Here is a 16,281-nt window from a genome sequence, read left to right on the forward strand (position 1 = left end):
TTTCCAAATAGACTAGACTAGAAAAAGTAAGTGCTACAGCTCAGGAGAACCTGAGATCAAGAATTGATGCCAGAAACAATAACAAAAAAAGATTCTCTAGGGAAATGTAGGCTTTTTCTGCTTATATAAATTCTGTGTAAGTTAACAAAGAACAGGAAAAACTAGAGGAATAAGCGAAACACCTAGAGACACTCTAAAGGGGCTTAACTTTGATTTCCTGCTCTACTAGGCAGAAATTATCATAGCAAGCCTTAGATGACTCAAACTACTTAAATCATTTGCCTGAAGAACTTTGGTTCTTCACCTCTAGATCTCTTTGGTAGAAAACAGAAATGACAGGGATACTGCATCTTGCCTTTCATGACACAGGCATTACATCAGTCAAGTCACATTAACCCATCCACGTCAGTATCAGTGACATTTTCCCTATTTTACACATGAGCAAAAGGAAGCCCTGAGAGGAAGTGAGTTAATCAAGGTCAAGAAGAGTAAGAGTTGAATGGCAGGGCCAAAATCAGACCAAGTCCTTACATTTCCACTTAAGTGTTTACTCCTCTGCTACTTTGCCTTCAGATCTGCAGTGCATGGTGGGGAAATAAAGGTGGACCGCATCCCATCTTTTCTCTTTTAGTCCATTTTCCTTCAGCTTCCATTGCCTCCGTCTGCTGTAAAAGGTTTGCTGCACTAGGTTTGATGTCAGGAGGCTGAAATTCAAGTCCTGGTTCTGCCACAGAGGAGGGCTGGTCTCAAATATGTCTATCACTTATCCTGTTTGGGCCTCAGGCCATTGTTACTTCCAATTCTGTCTCAGTAATAGTATGAAAAATGGAATCAGAATAGGTATTGGTTGATTTTTACACTTATGTAAAATTTGGGGGGCTGGGGTTGTGGCTCAGTGGTAGAATGTGAGGCACTGGGTTTAACCCTAAGCATTACATTAAAAAAATAAATAAAGTTATTTAAAAATTAAAAATATATTTGGGACTGCAGCTGGGGCTTGAAGGGATGGATGAGAAAGGGCAAGCAAGAGAATAATCCTAAAAGGGTAACAGAAAATAGATTTATGGGAGTTTAGAGTAAATATTTAGAGTGTGGAGTTTAGGCAGGCTGAGGTTGATTCTTCCACTTAGGATGCTTCCTTTTGTCTTCCCCTTGTCTTTTATAGGGCACTTAGATGTGTGTAACTCCTGAAAATTCAAATAATATTTTGGCTTTTCAGTTTTGTTTTGGTGAAAGGATTGAGGATGTGGGGTACACACTGCTGTAGGAACCAGAGGACCAATAAATTTAAGGATCTATCATGTACATACAGTGCAACTTATTTTGAAATGACTGAGTTCTGATCCCCACTGTGCCGCTAAACAAATAATTTGCTGTCCTAGTAGAATCTGAGCCAAAAGTGTGTGAAAGTTCAAACATGGTCAGGGCCTTTTTTTTTTTTAAATAAATGGATCAATGTGATAGATTTGGCGGCTTTGTTTTTACTGACTTCTAGAACCAAGCAAATCTTTATTTATATATCACTTATTCAATTAATGCCTTTCACAATTTTTAGAGGCAAGTTGACCTAGTTCCTCAACATTTACCTATATGCCTGTCTCTTTTTCCTGTTTCAAGAAAATTCAGAAATACTTACCCATCTGCCCTTCTACCTCAAAGCAAGTCAGTTTATTAATAGTTATCAAGTCCAGTAGCTCCACAAGCAGGCTTCATTTGGAACACCAGAATCTAATGGCTAAAAGGAGTATAGAAAAATTTGCTTCCAGAACAACTGTGGTGTAACTAAATAAATAAATGGAGAAGTAAGGTGGTATAGAGTAATGCAAGAGGAGGAAAAAATAGAAATGATGTTCCAAAAATACTGGGAGATTTGGGAAAGGGATGGAAAGAAATGAGAGAGCTTTTGAAAACTGATAAGCACATATGATTTACTTAATCAATTTAGTGATTTTTCAACCAATATTTCTTAAAAGTGATACACTATAATATAGACTGTATAGAGCATGGAAAGACAAAAAGTGTTTAGGAAACATAATACATACAAATATATATAAAATGTATCTATATATGTAACTGTTATATATTTATATAATGCATGCACGCTCACATACCCACAATCCCCAAGTTGTTTGGAAATTATTTCACATTATGGGTCTGGGTCCAAAATTTGAAAGCCCCTAGAACACACGACTCAACAGGATCTTGGCAAGGTAAATTCAAGGTCAAGTGAGAATCCCTTTTCTCTCCCCTTGACGGTCCAAAGCAGTTAACGAGGGGAGCGGAAATGGCGTGTGGGGGAGGGGACACAAGACAGAAGCCCAGCCTGGAGCAAGGGCGCGTCAGGACAGGGAGGTGCTGGGTGTCTTCTGTGTGGTTGGTCAATTGAGGGACTCGGGGAAGTTGCTTTTGAATGTTTCCCTTAAATACTAAAACGAAAGAATTACGGTATTTCTTGATTCTGAAAAATCTACAAAGGTGAGGGATTCGCATTGCTCCTTGTAGTGGTCCCACGTGGAGCCAGTCCCAGTAGGCGAGATTATAACTATTATTAACAGGGGCCAAGTGCGGGAGGTGGGCGGGGCGTGGGAAGCGCGGGAAGGTCGGACCCCCGGGAGATTCCCACCGAGATTCACGTCGTTCTCAGCACAGCCCACCGGGGGGAACAAGCAGTTCTGCACTTTTGGACCCATTTGTGGGCTCGGGCGGACTTTTGTTCTTTCTGCGAGTCAGAGGCGCTCCGAGCCAACGGCTAGTACTCGCCTCCGCCCCAGACACCGCAGCAGGCCGGCTAGGCAGCCGGCTCCCGGGCCTCCTCTCATGTGACCTGCTGCGCGGGCCACCGCCTCCGCCGCGCCCAGACCCCGCCCCCATGACGTCTCACCGCCCTCTGACTGTCCGAATGTTCTGTTTCTTTCCGTGTTCGCTAATTGGCCTGCCCAGCAGACAGCGCCCCCCCTCCACCACGCCCCCGAAGCAGTGGGGGAACGCTCTGGGGGGCGGAGTTTGGGCCGGAGGGGCGGGGTGAGAAGGCTCCGCGCGGGTAAAGGGGCTGCCTCCAGCGCGGTCCGAGTGTTCAGCAGAGCTCGCCGTCTTAGCCTCCGGTCTCTCCGCCCGCCCCTCCCCCGCCAACCGCGGTCACCCGGGAAACCGGCCGCGACAGCCGGCCGACTTGAAGCTGGTTTCATGGCAGCGGCGAAGAAAGCAGTTTTGGGGCCGTTGGTGGGGGCAGTGGACCAGGGTACCAGCTCGACACGCTTTTTGGTGAGCCTGGGGTGATATCTGAGGAGGCGCTGAGCCGGGGCGGGAGCCTGAGGACTCTGGGGCTGGGTATCGCGTCCCCATCCCGCTCCTCTCGCGGCCCTGAATTCTGATGGCCGGGCAAGGGGGGGAAGGCCGAAGAGGGGCTTGCCACGCTGGGGCTGCCCCGCCCGGGCCTGAGGAACTCAGCTTCCCAGGACCCCGGAGGCACAGTTGAGCAGTTGCAGCTTTGGTCTTGGAGCTGGGTCACGCACAATAGGGGGACTCTTTGCCCAAATAGAACGAGGATTATCTGAGCATCCGACGCAGAGCGGCCCGCGTGCAGCAGGGGACAGGTGGCCAAATTGACCGCTGCAGCGGTTTTCCCCAGCAGCATTTGGCCTGAGAGGCACAGGACGTCCTTGGATGGAGGGAAAGCTGTGTCACGGCTGTGGTAGCTCAACCCAGCGTCCTTTCCAGCAGTAGAAAGAATTAAGTATTAGCGTGATGATGCGTTGTCATTCTCTCCCACAGAAATTGCAGAGGGTAGCAAACTGAGGGGGTGGCTGAAAAAAATTAGGAAACAGTCACACTACACTGCTTTTTCAAGAATCTATTCAACTTCAAAGATTCGAAAATTTTGGTTTGGATACTTTACCCATTATAAACAAATATTGTCCTCTCAGTGCTTCCCAGCATAATGTGTCAGGGAAATTCTTTGTTTCTTTATTTACCATGTATAATAGTAGAGTTTTACCATGTAAGAGTGCTATTTAAGTAACTCTGCTACCATTAGGAAAGTTACTCTTAATGTAGAATTGAGTTCATGCTTTCAATGGACATTTGACTAGCCTGGCAAGTTGATGTAAATATTTAGTGATTATTTAGCTCCCTCTTCATGGTACTTCGAATCATTTTTCCTGTTTTATTTGGCATGTATGTGCGTATATATGCATTGTGAGCGCGCATATATTATTCTACTTAGCTGGCACTTGACAAAAAAATGCATATGTGCTTTGAAACTGAGAAACTTTCAGTCCACTTTTAGTTTGAATCTTATTTAATAACATACCCTGGTTTGAGCTGCCACACTGACAAGGCATAGTTCCATGTTTTCTGTATTGTGTATCTTTTGATCACCCAAGCCAGGTTTCATTTTGTCTTAAATTTATATAAATGTTCTAATCCTGAATCTTAAGTAAGTCTGCTTAACTGGATTTGATTAATATATAAAATACACAATCATTATTATCTTCCCAACTTAAGACCATTAAGATGTGTGGGTTGAGTTTTAAAGCCATATTCAAAAATCGCTGACAAAAATGCCTGTAGGGGTCAGGAAGAGGGCCAGCAGATTGGAGGCTAAGGGGATAGCCAGCAGCCAGTAACTGCTAAGTAGAAATGCAAGCACAGGGCTGCTAGATCTTCAGATTGTTTAAGAAAGCCAGTAGTTAGAGTTCTCAGTGAACTCTTCCAGTTTTGGGGGAGGGGGTACTGGGGATTGAACCCAGAGGCACTTGACCACTGAGACACATCCCCAGCCCTTTTTTATATTTTTCTTAGGGACAGGGTCTCACTGAATTTCTTAGGGCCTTGCTAAATTGCTGAGGCTAGTTTTGAATTTGGAATCCTCCTGCCTTAGCCTCAGGAGCTGCTGGGATTACCCGCGTTGACCACCCACCCAGCTGAACTCTTCAAATTCTTAAGTGATGGCAACTATTTTTTTAAGCATGGCAATTGTTCTCAAGTTTATACAGTGTTTGCCCTATGTTAAAATGGATACAATATTTCACAATTTTGTAAGCTTCCTTTTAAGGAGTCAGCCTGAACATGCTTGCCTTCCTTTTTTAGTTTTTCATTGTTGCTGTCCATGTAGCCTAGTGATTGTGGTTATCCACTACAGGTTGTTCCTAGTCCTTATGATTCTGTTGCCAAAAGGCATCTGTCTACACTGATAGAGAAAGAATTGATCAACTTCATAATGCCACAATCATTTGTTCAGCATGTAACATGAACAATATGAACTTTGAAAGACTGGGTTCCCTTTACCAATTTCCACAGGGCATAATCTCAGGCAGTAAGCTAAGTTGCAAATTCAGAAGATTCCCATCCTGCTTAGAGAATGATGTATAAAAGTTAATCAATAAAATCATCTGTTCCTTGAGAAACAACCATGAAATAACTCTTCAGAGACAGATAAAAGACTTAAGGATCATAAGTGAAAGCGGAAAAACTTAGGAATGGTTTAGCAAGGGAGATTTTTCCCTTTGGTTATAAGAAAGAGGTTGCTAAACCACTCCCTGTGAAATGCAGATAATAGATTTGCTGAACCAGTGCTTCAATCACAAGGTGATTCCCGGGAGTTATTCCAGTCATATTGTTCTACGTTGTAATTATGACTCAGGAGAGAATATAGTGGATAAGAACTGTCATAATGAAGCGTATGAATTTAAAAGCATTTAATTTCCTGGCCATTATTCATCAATTTGCCTTAGATTTCACAAGACCAATAACCTCTTTCTTCTCCCCTTTTCTTTATTAGTAATATTAGCTTTCTCCCATAAGGAGAAAAAGCCTTATTTGTGCTCTTTCATCAGAGTAAAATGCCTCCTCCCCTGTCCCCATATCTGCCTCTTGAAATTCTATCCTATCTCTAAATAATGACTCAATCGCCACTTTTTAGTAAAAAATTCCTTAGTTGGATTTTCTCTCCCACCCTATAGCACTTTTTTATACCTCTATTAATAACTCTTTAAAAAATATTTTTAGTTGTAGTTGGACACAATACCTTTATTTTATTTATTTTTATGTGGTGCTGAGGATTGAACCCAGGGCCTCACAAATGCTAGGCCAGCACTCTACCACTGAGCCACAACCCCTGCCCCATCTATTAATAACTTTTATCACCTTCTCCCTTGTATTTGTATACCTTCTATACTTAGGAGCAGAGATCTCCTTTTAAAGTTTGTTCTTCTTTGAATTCCTTAAAACATCTTGATCAAAATGACAAATGAACACATGTTTTGTTACAGAAAGAACTTTATACATGTTTATCGAATAGATTTTTTAATTTCTCTTAATAGGTCAACCAAATTTTATCCCTGGTTTTCTTTCTTATGTTGCCAAAAAAAAAAAATCTGAAAACTTTCTGACTTGGATATATTTGATTAGTTAATTTATTTTAGTGTTAGACCTGTAATTTTAAAATATGTTCATTTCGGGGCTGGGGATGTGGCTCAAGCAGTAGCGCGCTCGTCTGGCATGCGTGCGGCCCGGGTTCGATCCTCAGCACCACATACGAACAAAGATGTTGTGTCCGCCCAGAACTAAAAAAAAAAAATAAATATTAAGAAAAAAAAAATTCTCTCTCTCTCTCTCCCTCTATCACTCTCTCTTAAAAAAAAAAAAATATGTTCATTTCTTCATTAGGTGGAGCCCTATGCATATGTTTTGAGCTGGAGGAAAATTTCCACCTTGTCTGATAGGAAAGTGAACTGAGGTTGGCACATGGTTACTCAGATTTCAGAATAGGAACTTCCTGGAAAGAATATTAGTGTAACAGGTTTTAAGGAGGGGCCATTTCTTTATGAGACAAAAGTTTCAGCTTTAACAGTCAACTTCCTTCTTTAATTTGGTAACTTAAATTTTCCCCATTACAGAAAGGCTTGAAATATGTTGTGACTTGAAATTTCATCAGGTATTGTGTTGGGGACTTCTCCAGCATTATCTCATTTAATGTGATGTAGATGATATTAGTAAGCTCCTTTGCTGTGGCTGAGGATAGTGTCCAAGGTCACAGAGTAATGTTGGAACTAGGATTTAAGTCCAGATCTGTCATACTCTGAAACCAGTCCTCCTTACTACTGCCTTGGGATCCCCAGCTATCTGGAGTACTGTGAAGAGGAGATGGAAGAATGGGGAAGACTATCTCCCCATCTGTCACTCAAGTGTCAGTTTTGATTATGGGATTAGGGTTACAAATGAATGGCTCTTCACCAAGAAAAACATACTTGCTAATTGGTTTCACAAAATATAAAAATGTTGCTTTGGATAAGAACTTTAGGTTAAGATCATCTTGTGACTCATATTCAGTGGGTCCTGGGCAGGGCTTAGGTGTGTCACCATGGATAATGGTTGCATAATCATTTTGTTCCAACAGCCAGTGTATATGAAGAATGACTAGAATTGTAGTTCTGTGCTTGTTTTGGCAGGAAACATTGCCTTGGCCCCAGATGTCTCATCATACCTAGAAATCTCATAAGGTTTATGGATAGATTTCCTCCTTTGTCGCTTCAATTTATTTAACACGTATTTATTAGGTACCTGTTATGGGCCAGAGACTGAGAAACAGTAAGTTTCTTAAAACGAATGTGGCTTGCAACTGGAATGAGACCACTTTTATAACAACTGGAACTTGTGATTCTTTTGTTATTTTTTTCTCCACTACATTGGCTTGTTTTCTTGCCCATTGTATTATACAAGGTGTCATGAACACATTCTCCTCAGACAGCTGCCACCTGCACTTTTCCTATTGTCTCTCAGGCCTAAATTTTTATTGATTGATTAATTGATTGACTGATACTGGGTATTGAACTCAGGGGCACTTGACCACTGAGCCACATCCCCAGCCCTATTTTGTATTTTATTTAGAGACAGAGTCTCACAGAGTTACTTAGTGCCTTACCATTGCTGAGGCTGCCTTTTGAATTTGCAATTCTCCTGCCTCAGCCTCTCCTTAACTTCTGGGATTACAGGTGAGCAACACTGTGCCCTGCTCTCAAGCCTACTTTCATGTTAAAACATTTCAACTTTGAGCCCCTTGAGGATCAAAACAGTGTCTTTATTTCTCCCAAAGGCATGTAATAGGTGATTATATCATGAACTGACCTCAGCAGTGAGGGGGCATGTAGGGCTCAAATGTGTTGACTAGAAGTCTTGTATTAGAAGAATAGCACAATAAAACTTGAAAGGGTCTTTGAACATAACATATTTGGCAAGTATAACTGTGTTAGATACATGCATACCATATTTAATATGATTTCATGTAGAAGAAAAATATGTCTTGTGATGTTTTCTTTTTCTTAATTCTGCGGCTTGTTGGAAGATGCCATTAGGACTTTTCTGGTAAAATTTGCAAAGTGATATATTTGTAGTTTGTATTTTTATTCTTGGTCATTCAAATTTATGCAGTCATGGTGTTCTTGAGAGAGTTTACATTCCTGAACAATGTCTTATCACATAGTGAAGTTTAGTGTGCCATAAAAGACTAGTCTAGTGGGGAAGTCACATGGGGAGGGAAATGAATGTGCAAGTTTATGATGGGATGACCGAATTAGTAATAGGATGAGAGAGGCAAACCTATAAGACATTTATTTAGTTAGGAGAGCATTTTGTCTGTCTACAATTCTCCTTATGAGACTGGTAAGGCATGCATTTGTTTCAACAGGTTAATTTTTTAATACATTTATTTTATTTATTTTTGTGTGGTGCTGAGGATCGAACCCAGTGCTTCACATCTGCTAGCAAATTTTCTCCCACTGAGCTACAACTCCAGCCCCTCAACAGGTTATTTTAAAACTTATTGTATAAAAACAAATTTTCTTGTTTCTTTAATTTTTAACTACTTCCCTACTCCAAACCTAGAATTGAGTCATAATTTAGGCATGGGGTGAATATACACCTGGTGACTTGTACCACTTATAGGTACTAGTGGTAATAAAATACAATAATGTAACAGTAATGGTAGCAGCTACAGTAATAGTAATATCACTTCAGTGTATACTGTGTATCTGCACTTTACTAAATTCTTTTCCTACATTAACTTCCCTTGTTTCTTTTTCTTTTTCTTCCTCCTCCCTTTCTCTTCTTCCTCCTTCTCCTCCTGCTGCTGCTTCTCCTCCTTTAGCCCAGGGCCTCCCACATGCTGGGCAAGTATACTACCACTGAGCTAAAACCCCAATTCCTCTTCTATTTTTAATTGTCCTTCCCCCAAAACAAAATCTGGAATTAAGACATGATTTACGGTGATGAATCTAGAACTGACATATTGATGTTGTTGGTGGTTGTACTAATAATAGTAATAAGTACTAGCAGTAGTAGTACCAACTGTAGTGATAACATTTATATATAGTATGATGTGTATGCATGTGTATATACATATATGCATACAATATATATATATATATATATATATATATAATGTGTTTGCTCTGTGCTAAATAATCTTTTTTTAAAAAAATATTTATTTATTTTTAGTTTTCGGTGGACACAACATCTTTATTTTATTTTTATGTGGTGCTGAGGATCGAACCCAGCACCCCGCACATGCCAGGCGAGCACGTTACCGCTTGAGCCACATCCCCAGCCCCAGGTCATTCCTCTAAATAATCTTCTTAAATTATTTTACTCAGTCCTTTTACAGGTGGAAAAATTGAGCCTCTTAAACTGTTGACATGGGCAGGACCGGGGGCTTGACCTTCCCAAATCTGTGTGCCTCTGAGCCCTGTGTTCTTCACCTTTACATTATGGCAGACATGAAATTCTCATCTGCCTTCCTGGCCCACATGAAATTCTGAGAATGAATCTCTTTCTTTAAACTTATGACCTAAAAATAGAAGCAACTGACTGCTGGACATCTCCACTCTAACAGAGCAACACCTCAAATACACAATATCTAAAATGAAGTTTGCAAACTCATTACCTATTCCTGTCCTGCAGCTACTGCTCTACCCTGTCCCTTGGCTTGGAAACATTGCTTACTTATTTGTGCTAACCTGGAATCTATCATCCCTGAGTGTTCCTTCCTTTCCTGTGTATACTTCTGCATTTACATTTCACTCTTCTCAATCCCTATTTCTGCTGCTGTCCTAGTTGGAGTCTTGTGCAGCTCACCAGGATCTCTACAGACACACTTTGACTGCTCTCCTGGCCCCAGCCTCACCTCCCTAAACAGTAGCTAGCAGTGTGTACCCTCGCCCACTTGTACACCCTGTATATCTGTACTTTGTCTCCCACGTGAATTCACTTCTGTTTAATTTGAAGTCCTACTTTAGAAGTTACCTGTTTGGGGAGCTCTTCTGACTCCCACATGTCCTAATCAGAAGATGACTTTTCTCCTCTTCATAGCCCTTGGCAGCCCTATGCAATTATAAGGCTTATTTGTATTCACTGCCACTTAATGGGTGATTAAAAATTGTGAATTGTATCAGTATGATTTTGAACCCCAAAAGTATTGAATTAGTATTCAAAAAACCTGGTGCTTAGTTCTGTTTTTCAGTATTGTCTAACCTCCTGGATCTCACCTTGTAAATATGAGAGTATTATATTAGGGCTATGGGTTTGAGTTGGTGGTGTCATTTAATTTTCACCTTGGAACTCCATTGCTAACCATTTTTTTTTCCTGCTCCCTGTCCCTCTTTCCCAGCTTCTGGAGGTGCAGTAAGCACATTCTGAAAATGCTGGGCCACAGGATTTCTAACATGCCTACTAACTCCCATGAACTGCTGTGTCTTAATTATTCCTTTTAATTTCTTTTAGAAAATTTTGTAGTTGTAGACGAACAGAATGCCTTTATTTTATTTGCTTATTTTTATGTGGTGCTAAGGATCGAATCTAGTGCCTCATACATGCTAGGCAAGTGCTCTGCCATTGAGCTATAGCCCCAGCCCTTAATTTTTTTTCTTAAAGATACTCTTCTAGTCTATATTGTTGTGTATCAGAAGCTTTAAGTGACCTTTAAGTTTGGTGAATTTCAAACTTGAAAAGTGAGTTAAAAAGTAAGGAGTATCTGTAATTCTGCAATGTTTGGCCATTGCCATCAAATGATTTTTAAAAAATATTCACTTTTTAGTTTTAGGTGGACACAACATTTTTATTTTATTTTTATGTGGTGCTGAGAATTGAACCCAGTGCCTCACACATGTTAGGCAAGCACGCTACCACTTGAGCCACATCCCCAGCCCCCATCAAATGATTTTTAAACAAATGCCCATGCTGGGCATTTTATAAAACAAATTATACAGCTATTGTCGTCTTTAATCTGCATTCTTTTTGAAATCTTAATGAAACCCAGCTAGTATTCTTGCTACTGGGCAATGTGTTCTCATGTGGAGATAGTTACTCTCCATCATAGAATCTTGTGGAAACATCATTAGCTTTCTTTCTACCTTTTTCCAGCTGCAGACAAAAGGACATCCAGGAGGCTTCATTATAATCCTTAATGTAAACCAAGATAATGTAAGAAAAAAGTACTCTAGGAGTTTGTGCAATACAATAGTCATTAGCCACATGTGGCTAGTTCTGGGCTGGGGAGTGTAACGTGGTGGGAGAATGCTTGCTGAGCATGTATGAGACCCTGGATTTGATCCCCAGCACTGCAAAAAAAAAAAAAAAAAAAAAAAAAAGCCAATATGCTAGTTCGCATTTAAGCATTATATATATAAAATGTATGTGTGTATATATATGCTAGATTTCAAAAACAGCATTAAAAAAGTGAATGATCTCATTAATAATTTTTTAACATTCATCACATGTTGAAATAATCATGATAGGCATATTGACTTAAATAAAATGTATTATTAAAATTAATTTCACTGGTTTCTTTTTACTGGTTTTATGAGAAAACATAAAATTACACATTTGGATGCCTATAATCCTAGCTACTTGGGAGTCTGAGGCAGGAGGATTGTAAATTCAAGGCTAACCTGGTCATCTTAGTTAAGACCCTGTCTCAAAATAAAAATAAAAAAGGATTGGAGACATAACTCAGTGGTATAGCACTTGTGTGAGGTCCTGAGTTCTATCCCCAGTACCTAATTACATATTTGACTTGGCATTTATGGCTTGCATTATATTTTATTGGAGAGTGCTATATTGAGAAGTTTCATTTTCTGAAAATATTAAACCTATAAAGTATCCCACAAACTTGGTAGTGGTACCTGCCTAAGGTTCAGAGCTCTATAAAGTAGGGTTACAAATACTGTGTTATTGGATGGCTTCATGTTTTACCTAACACAACAAATAGAGCTTGCTAAAATTCTTCTGTTTTCTGTGTCTATTTCAAATGCCTGTGAATTCATGTTTAGCACGAGGTCCTGAAGTTCATTTAGTTAAAACTAGGAGATGATGGAAGAGGGATCTCAGTTCATTCAGAGTCCCCTCTGTCTGCTATGAGGTCTTTATTAATTCAACCAGCAAAAAGGGACACCTCATGTCCCTTGACCCAAACTCCTTTGGGGAATTGAGAGTTAAAAGGGAGCAGCAGTGATATGAATAAAAATAATATAATTGTTGTTGATAATTCTTTTATTTGATTTGATAATTTTTCTTCTAATAAGTGCTTGTGACAGACCATTTTTTAGAACTTTAACAAATATTTGTGGTGTACCAGTTCTATGCAAGATACCTTTCTAGGTCTTAGGCATGCTTCAGTGAATAAAACAGAACAAATGGAGCTGACATCCTAGATCTCATACCTTAATGCAAAGTTATAATTGCAGGGATGTTACTTGGGGTTCTGCCAGGTGTCTTTTATTTAGAATGTGTTGGATTAACCTTTGACTTGCAAGATATTTTATCTCCTCTGAGAACTTTAGAATTTGCCCTCTGGGTTTCATTATGTTTATCCTTTTTTCCCAGAAAAGAGGGTGTGCATATGAGGAGGGAGGGAGGCAACAGGTCACAGTGTGTTTTCTCTTACTTCATCTTTTCCTAGCCTTTGTTGAACAGGTAATTTTCTCCCACAGGAAACCTAGACATGATAACTCTTTTAACTAATTGAAAGTGATTTCACTGCTATAACTACAGTGATTTGGGGAGTTAATTTTAATTAAAATATGCATTCTTACTCTGAAAAAGTAAGCGCTTTGGTACTCAAGTATAGGGACTACCAGGTGAAAATATATAAGAAAAAATCTGCCATTTTTTTAAAAAAAGTTAATGATTCAGTAGCACTAAAATTACGGAGGATTATGTAGCAAGCAGTTCTTTGTTAGCATTCATCCCTTGATTCTCATGTTTTATCTCAAGGGTCAGGAGTTTATGATAAGGATATCACAGAGAATGCTTGGTTGGTTGGGGCCAGTATATTCTTTGCTGATTGTGCTGTTACCCTCTCATGATAGCTAGAGGCATTGCAGCACTTCCCTTCAAAGGAATCCACACAGTATGCATCCTTGCCTGTGTGTCATGTGACCCTTCCTGACTACATCTCCAACATGAGTGAGGAATGAATCCTTAAGCCATAGCTATTAGTATTGTATCAGCTCACTTTTATTATTAAGTTTTCCTATTCTTGAAAGGAAGTTCATACTATTAGTTGGTTGATGTATTAAATTTCTTAAAACCAGAGTCATTTTGGTTTATTAAGGAATTTTCTCTTAAATTTACCTTTACCCTCAATAAGTTTCATTTCTTCTAAAGGAAAGTTATTTCTTTTGATTTCATTCAGGTTTTTTGTTTTATTTCCTTTTCTAAGGAGAATTTATTTCTTCTTTCTTTTTCTTTAGTCTCTATGTTGCCTACTCTGGCCTCAAACTCCTAGGTTTAAGTGATGCGCTCACCCCAGCCTTCCAAGTGGCTGGGACTATAGACATGTGCCCTTGACCCTGGCCAGGAGAAGTTATTTCTGATGCTGTCTTATAACTTTTACAATTCCATGTGAAGAGAAAATCTTGTGTAGCATTTAATCTGATTGGACTTTTTAAAATCTGTGAACAAGAACTTCAGTTGCTGAATAAATTTAGACATGTTTAATATCTTCTTGCATATTACACTAATATTGCAATATGTTTTTTCAGGTTTTCAATTCAAAAACAGCTGAACTACTTAGTCATCATCAAGTAGAAATAAAACAGGAGTTCCCAAGAGAAGGGTATGTTTCCTAATTTGATTTGTGAAGACAAATTGTGTTTATTGGTTCATTTTACCCTTCCCTGTAGATTTGTAAAGTAACCTTCCCTGGGCACCCTCCTGAGAAGACTTGAGGGATTGGTATTAGTCAAGAAAAAAAGTAATAACTTTAGGTCAGTAAAAAACATGTGGGTAATTCGTGGTTTATGAAATCAGTGACACAAAAGGAATGAATAATAAAATAATAAGACAAAAGAGTGTGTGTGTGTGTGTGTGTGTGTGTATGTGTGTTGGGGGGCAGTGGTGATGAGGGCAGGGAGAGAAACTGAACAAGATATAACCTTCCAGAACATGCTCCCAGTGACCTACTTCTTCCAATTAGGCCCTACCTCCTAAAGTTTCCACCACTTCCCAGTAGTGCCACCAGCTGGGGACCAAGTCTTCAACATATGAACCTTTGGGGACATTCTAGATCCAAACTATAGTAATTATTAAATATCTGAAATTCTATATTTAGTTTTGTGTTCCCATCATTGCCATATGGAGTTTTTACTAATATGAGTATAAGCTTTTTAAAAAGCATGTATATCCTATCACTAATATGAAATAATCCTTTTTTATTTTTTAAATATATTTTTTATTCTAATTTGTTATGACAACAGAATGTATTACAATTCATATTATACATATAGAGCACGATTTTTTATACTTATTCTTTTTAGTTGTAGTTGTACACAATAACTTTATTTCATTCATTTTTATGTGGTGGTGCTTAGGATCAAACCCAGGGTCTCACACATGCGAGGCAAGCACTCTACTGCTGAGCCACAAACCCAGGCCTAGAGCACAATTTTTCATATTTCTGGTTGTATACAAAGTATACTCACACCATTCGTGTCTTCATACATGTACTTAGGGTAATGATGTCCATCTCTGAAATAATCCTTTTTTAGAATAACATGTAAGAATTGTAATTAAATATAATGTTGTACATTATTTAAAATTTAATGATACTCATGATACAACCCCTTTAAAAACCATATGGTAGTTTCTTGTAATGTTAATCATATATCTGCAGCATTTCAATCTTTTTTTTTTTAAGAGAGAGTGAGAGGGAGGGAGGGAGGGAGGGAGGGAGAGAGAGAGAGAGAGAGAGAGAGAGAGAGAGAGAATTTTTAATATTTATTTTTTAGTTCTCGGCAGACACAACATCTTTGTTGGTATGTGGTGCTGAGGATTGAACCCGGGCCGCATGCATGCCAGGCGAGCGCGCTACTGCTTGAGCCACATCCCCAGCCCAAGCATTTCAATCTTATGAAAACATATAACTATAGAAAGACTCACACACAAATGTTTATAGCCATTTTATTCATAATAGTCCCAAACTGGAAACTGCCCAGATGTCTGTCCTCAGTACAATGGATAACAGTGGAATGCTATTCAGAATTTTTAAAAAGTGAGCTGATACTTTCAACATGGATGAATCTCATTGAAGTAATGGATGTTGAAAGAAGTACAAAAAGTATATACTGCATGGCTCACTTTATCTGAAATTCAAAAGTAGACTAAATTAATATAGGATGATAGAAAAGTGATTGCCTATGGGGTATATGATTGAATTGAAAGGAGCATGAAAGAACTTTCTGGGATATGGATTGGGGGAATAGCTCAGTGGTAGAATGCTTGCCTAGCATGTGAGGGAGCCCAGGTTCCATCCCCAATACCCAGGTGTGGGGGAGAATTTTCTGGGGTATGATAATTTTTTTTTAATCTTGTCTGGGGCGTTGATATTATTTATATATATATAATTTGTCCAAACTTGGCCAGTTGTCAATTTTAAATACATGTGTTTGAGTCTAAACTTTAACTCAATTTGAGAAAAAAGAAAAATACAATGTCTTAACAAATTGTATTATTTTTTTCCCAAGAAAAAATGTTTTGTTTTTTTTTGGTACTGGGGATTGAACCCAGGGGCTCTCAACCACTGAGCCATATCCCCAGCCCTTTTTATTTTATTTTTAAATTTTTATTTATTTATTTTTGATGGTGCTGAGGATGGAACCCAGGGCCTTGGGCATGCTGGGCAAGCACTCTAGCAACTGAGCTATATCCCCAGCCCCTTTATATTTTATTTTGAGACAGTGTCTCATTAAGATGTTTAGGGCTTAGCTAAATTGCTGAAGTCACTGCGCAGCA

At 39.2% G+C, this 16,281-nt stretch overlaps 1 protein-coding gene across 7 annotated transcripts in view; it reads left to right on the forward strand.

Annotated features, from left to right (window-relative positions):
• The first annotated feature begins 2,995 nt into the window (after positions 1-2,995).
• The window catches only part of GK (glycerol kinase), an 80,869-nt gene continuing 67,583 nt past the window's right edge, over positions 2,996-16,281 (forward strand). For 5 of the 7 annotated variants that reach the window (XR_014020073.1, XM_081277792.1, XM_081277795.1 and 2 more), the window contains exons 1-2: positions 3,037-3,261; positions 14,034-14,107. Coding sequence is in view for 6 of the 7 variants with exons in the window: in XM_081277792.1 (XP_081133918.1) it covers positions 3,184-3,261; positions 14,034-14,107 (152 nt within the window). In the remaining variant the exon portion in view is untranslated. Of the gene's footprint in view, positions 3,262-14,033; positions 14,108-16,281 lie in introns of all 7 variants that reach the window. The other 2 variants (XM_081277796.1, XM_081277797.1) reach the window with 2 other exon arrangements.

This window comes from Spermophilus citellus, assembly GCF_964194105.1.
Source record: "Spermophilus citellus genome assembly, chromosome: X".
Taxonomy (NCBI): Eukaryota; Metazoa; Chordata; class Mammalia; order Rodentia; family Sciuridae; genus Spermophilus; species Spermophilus citellus.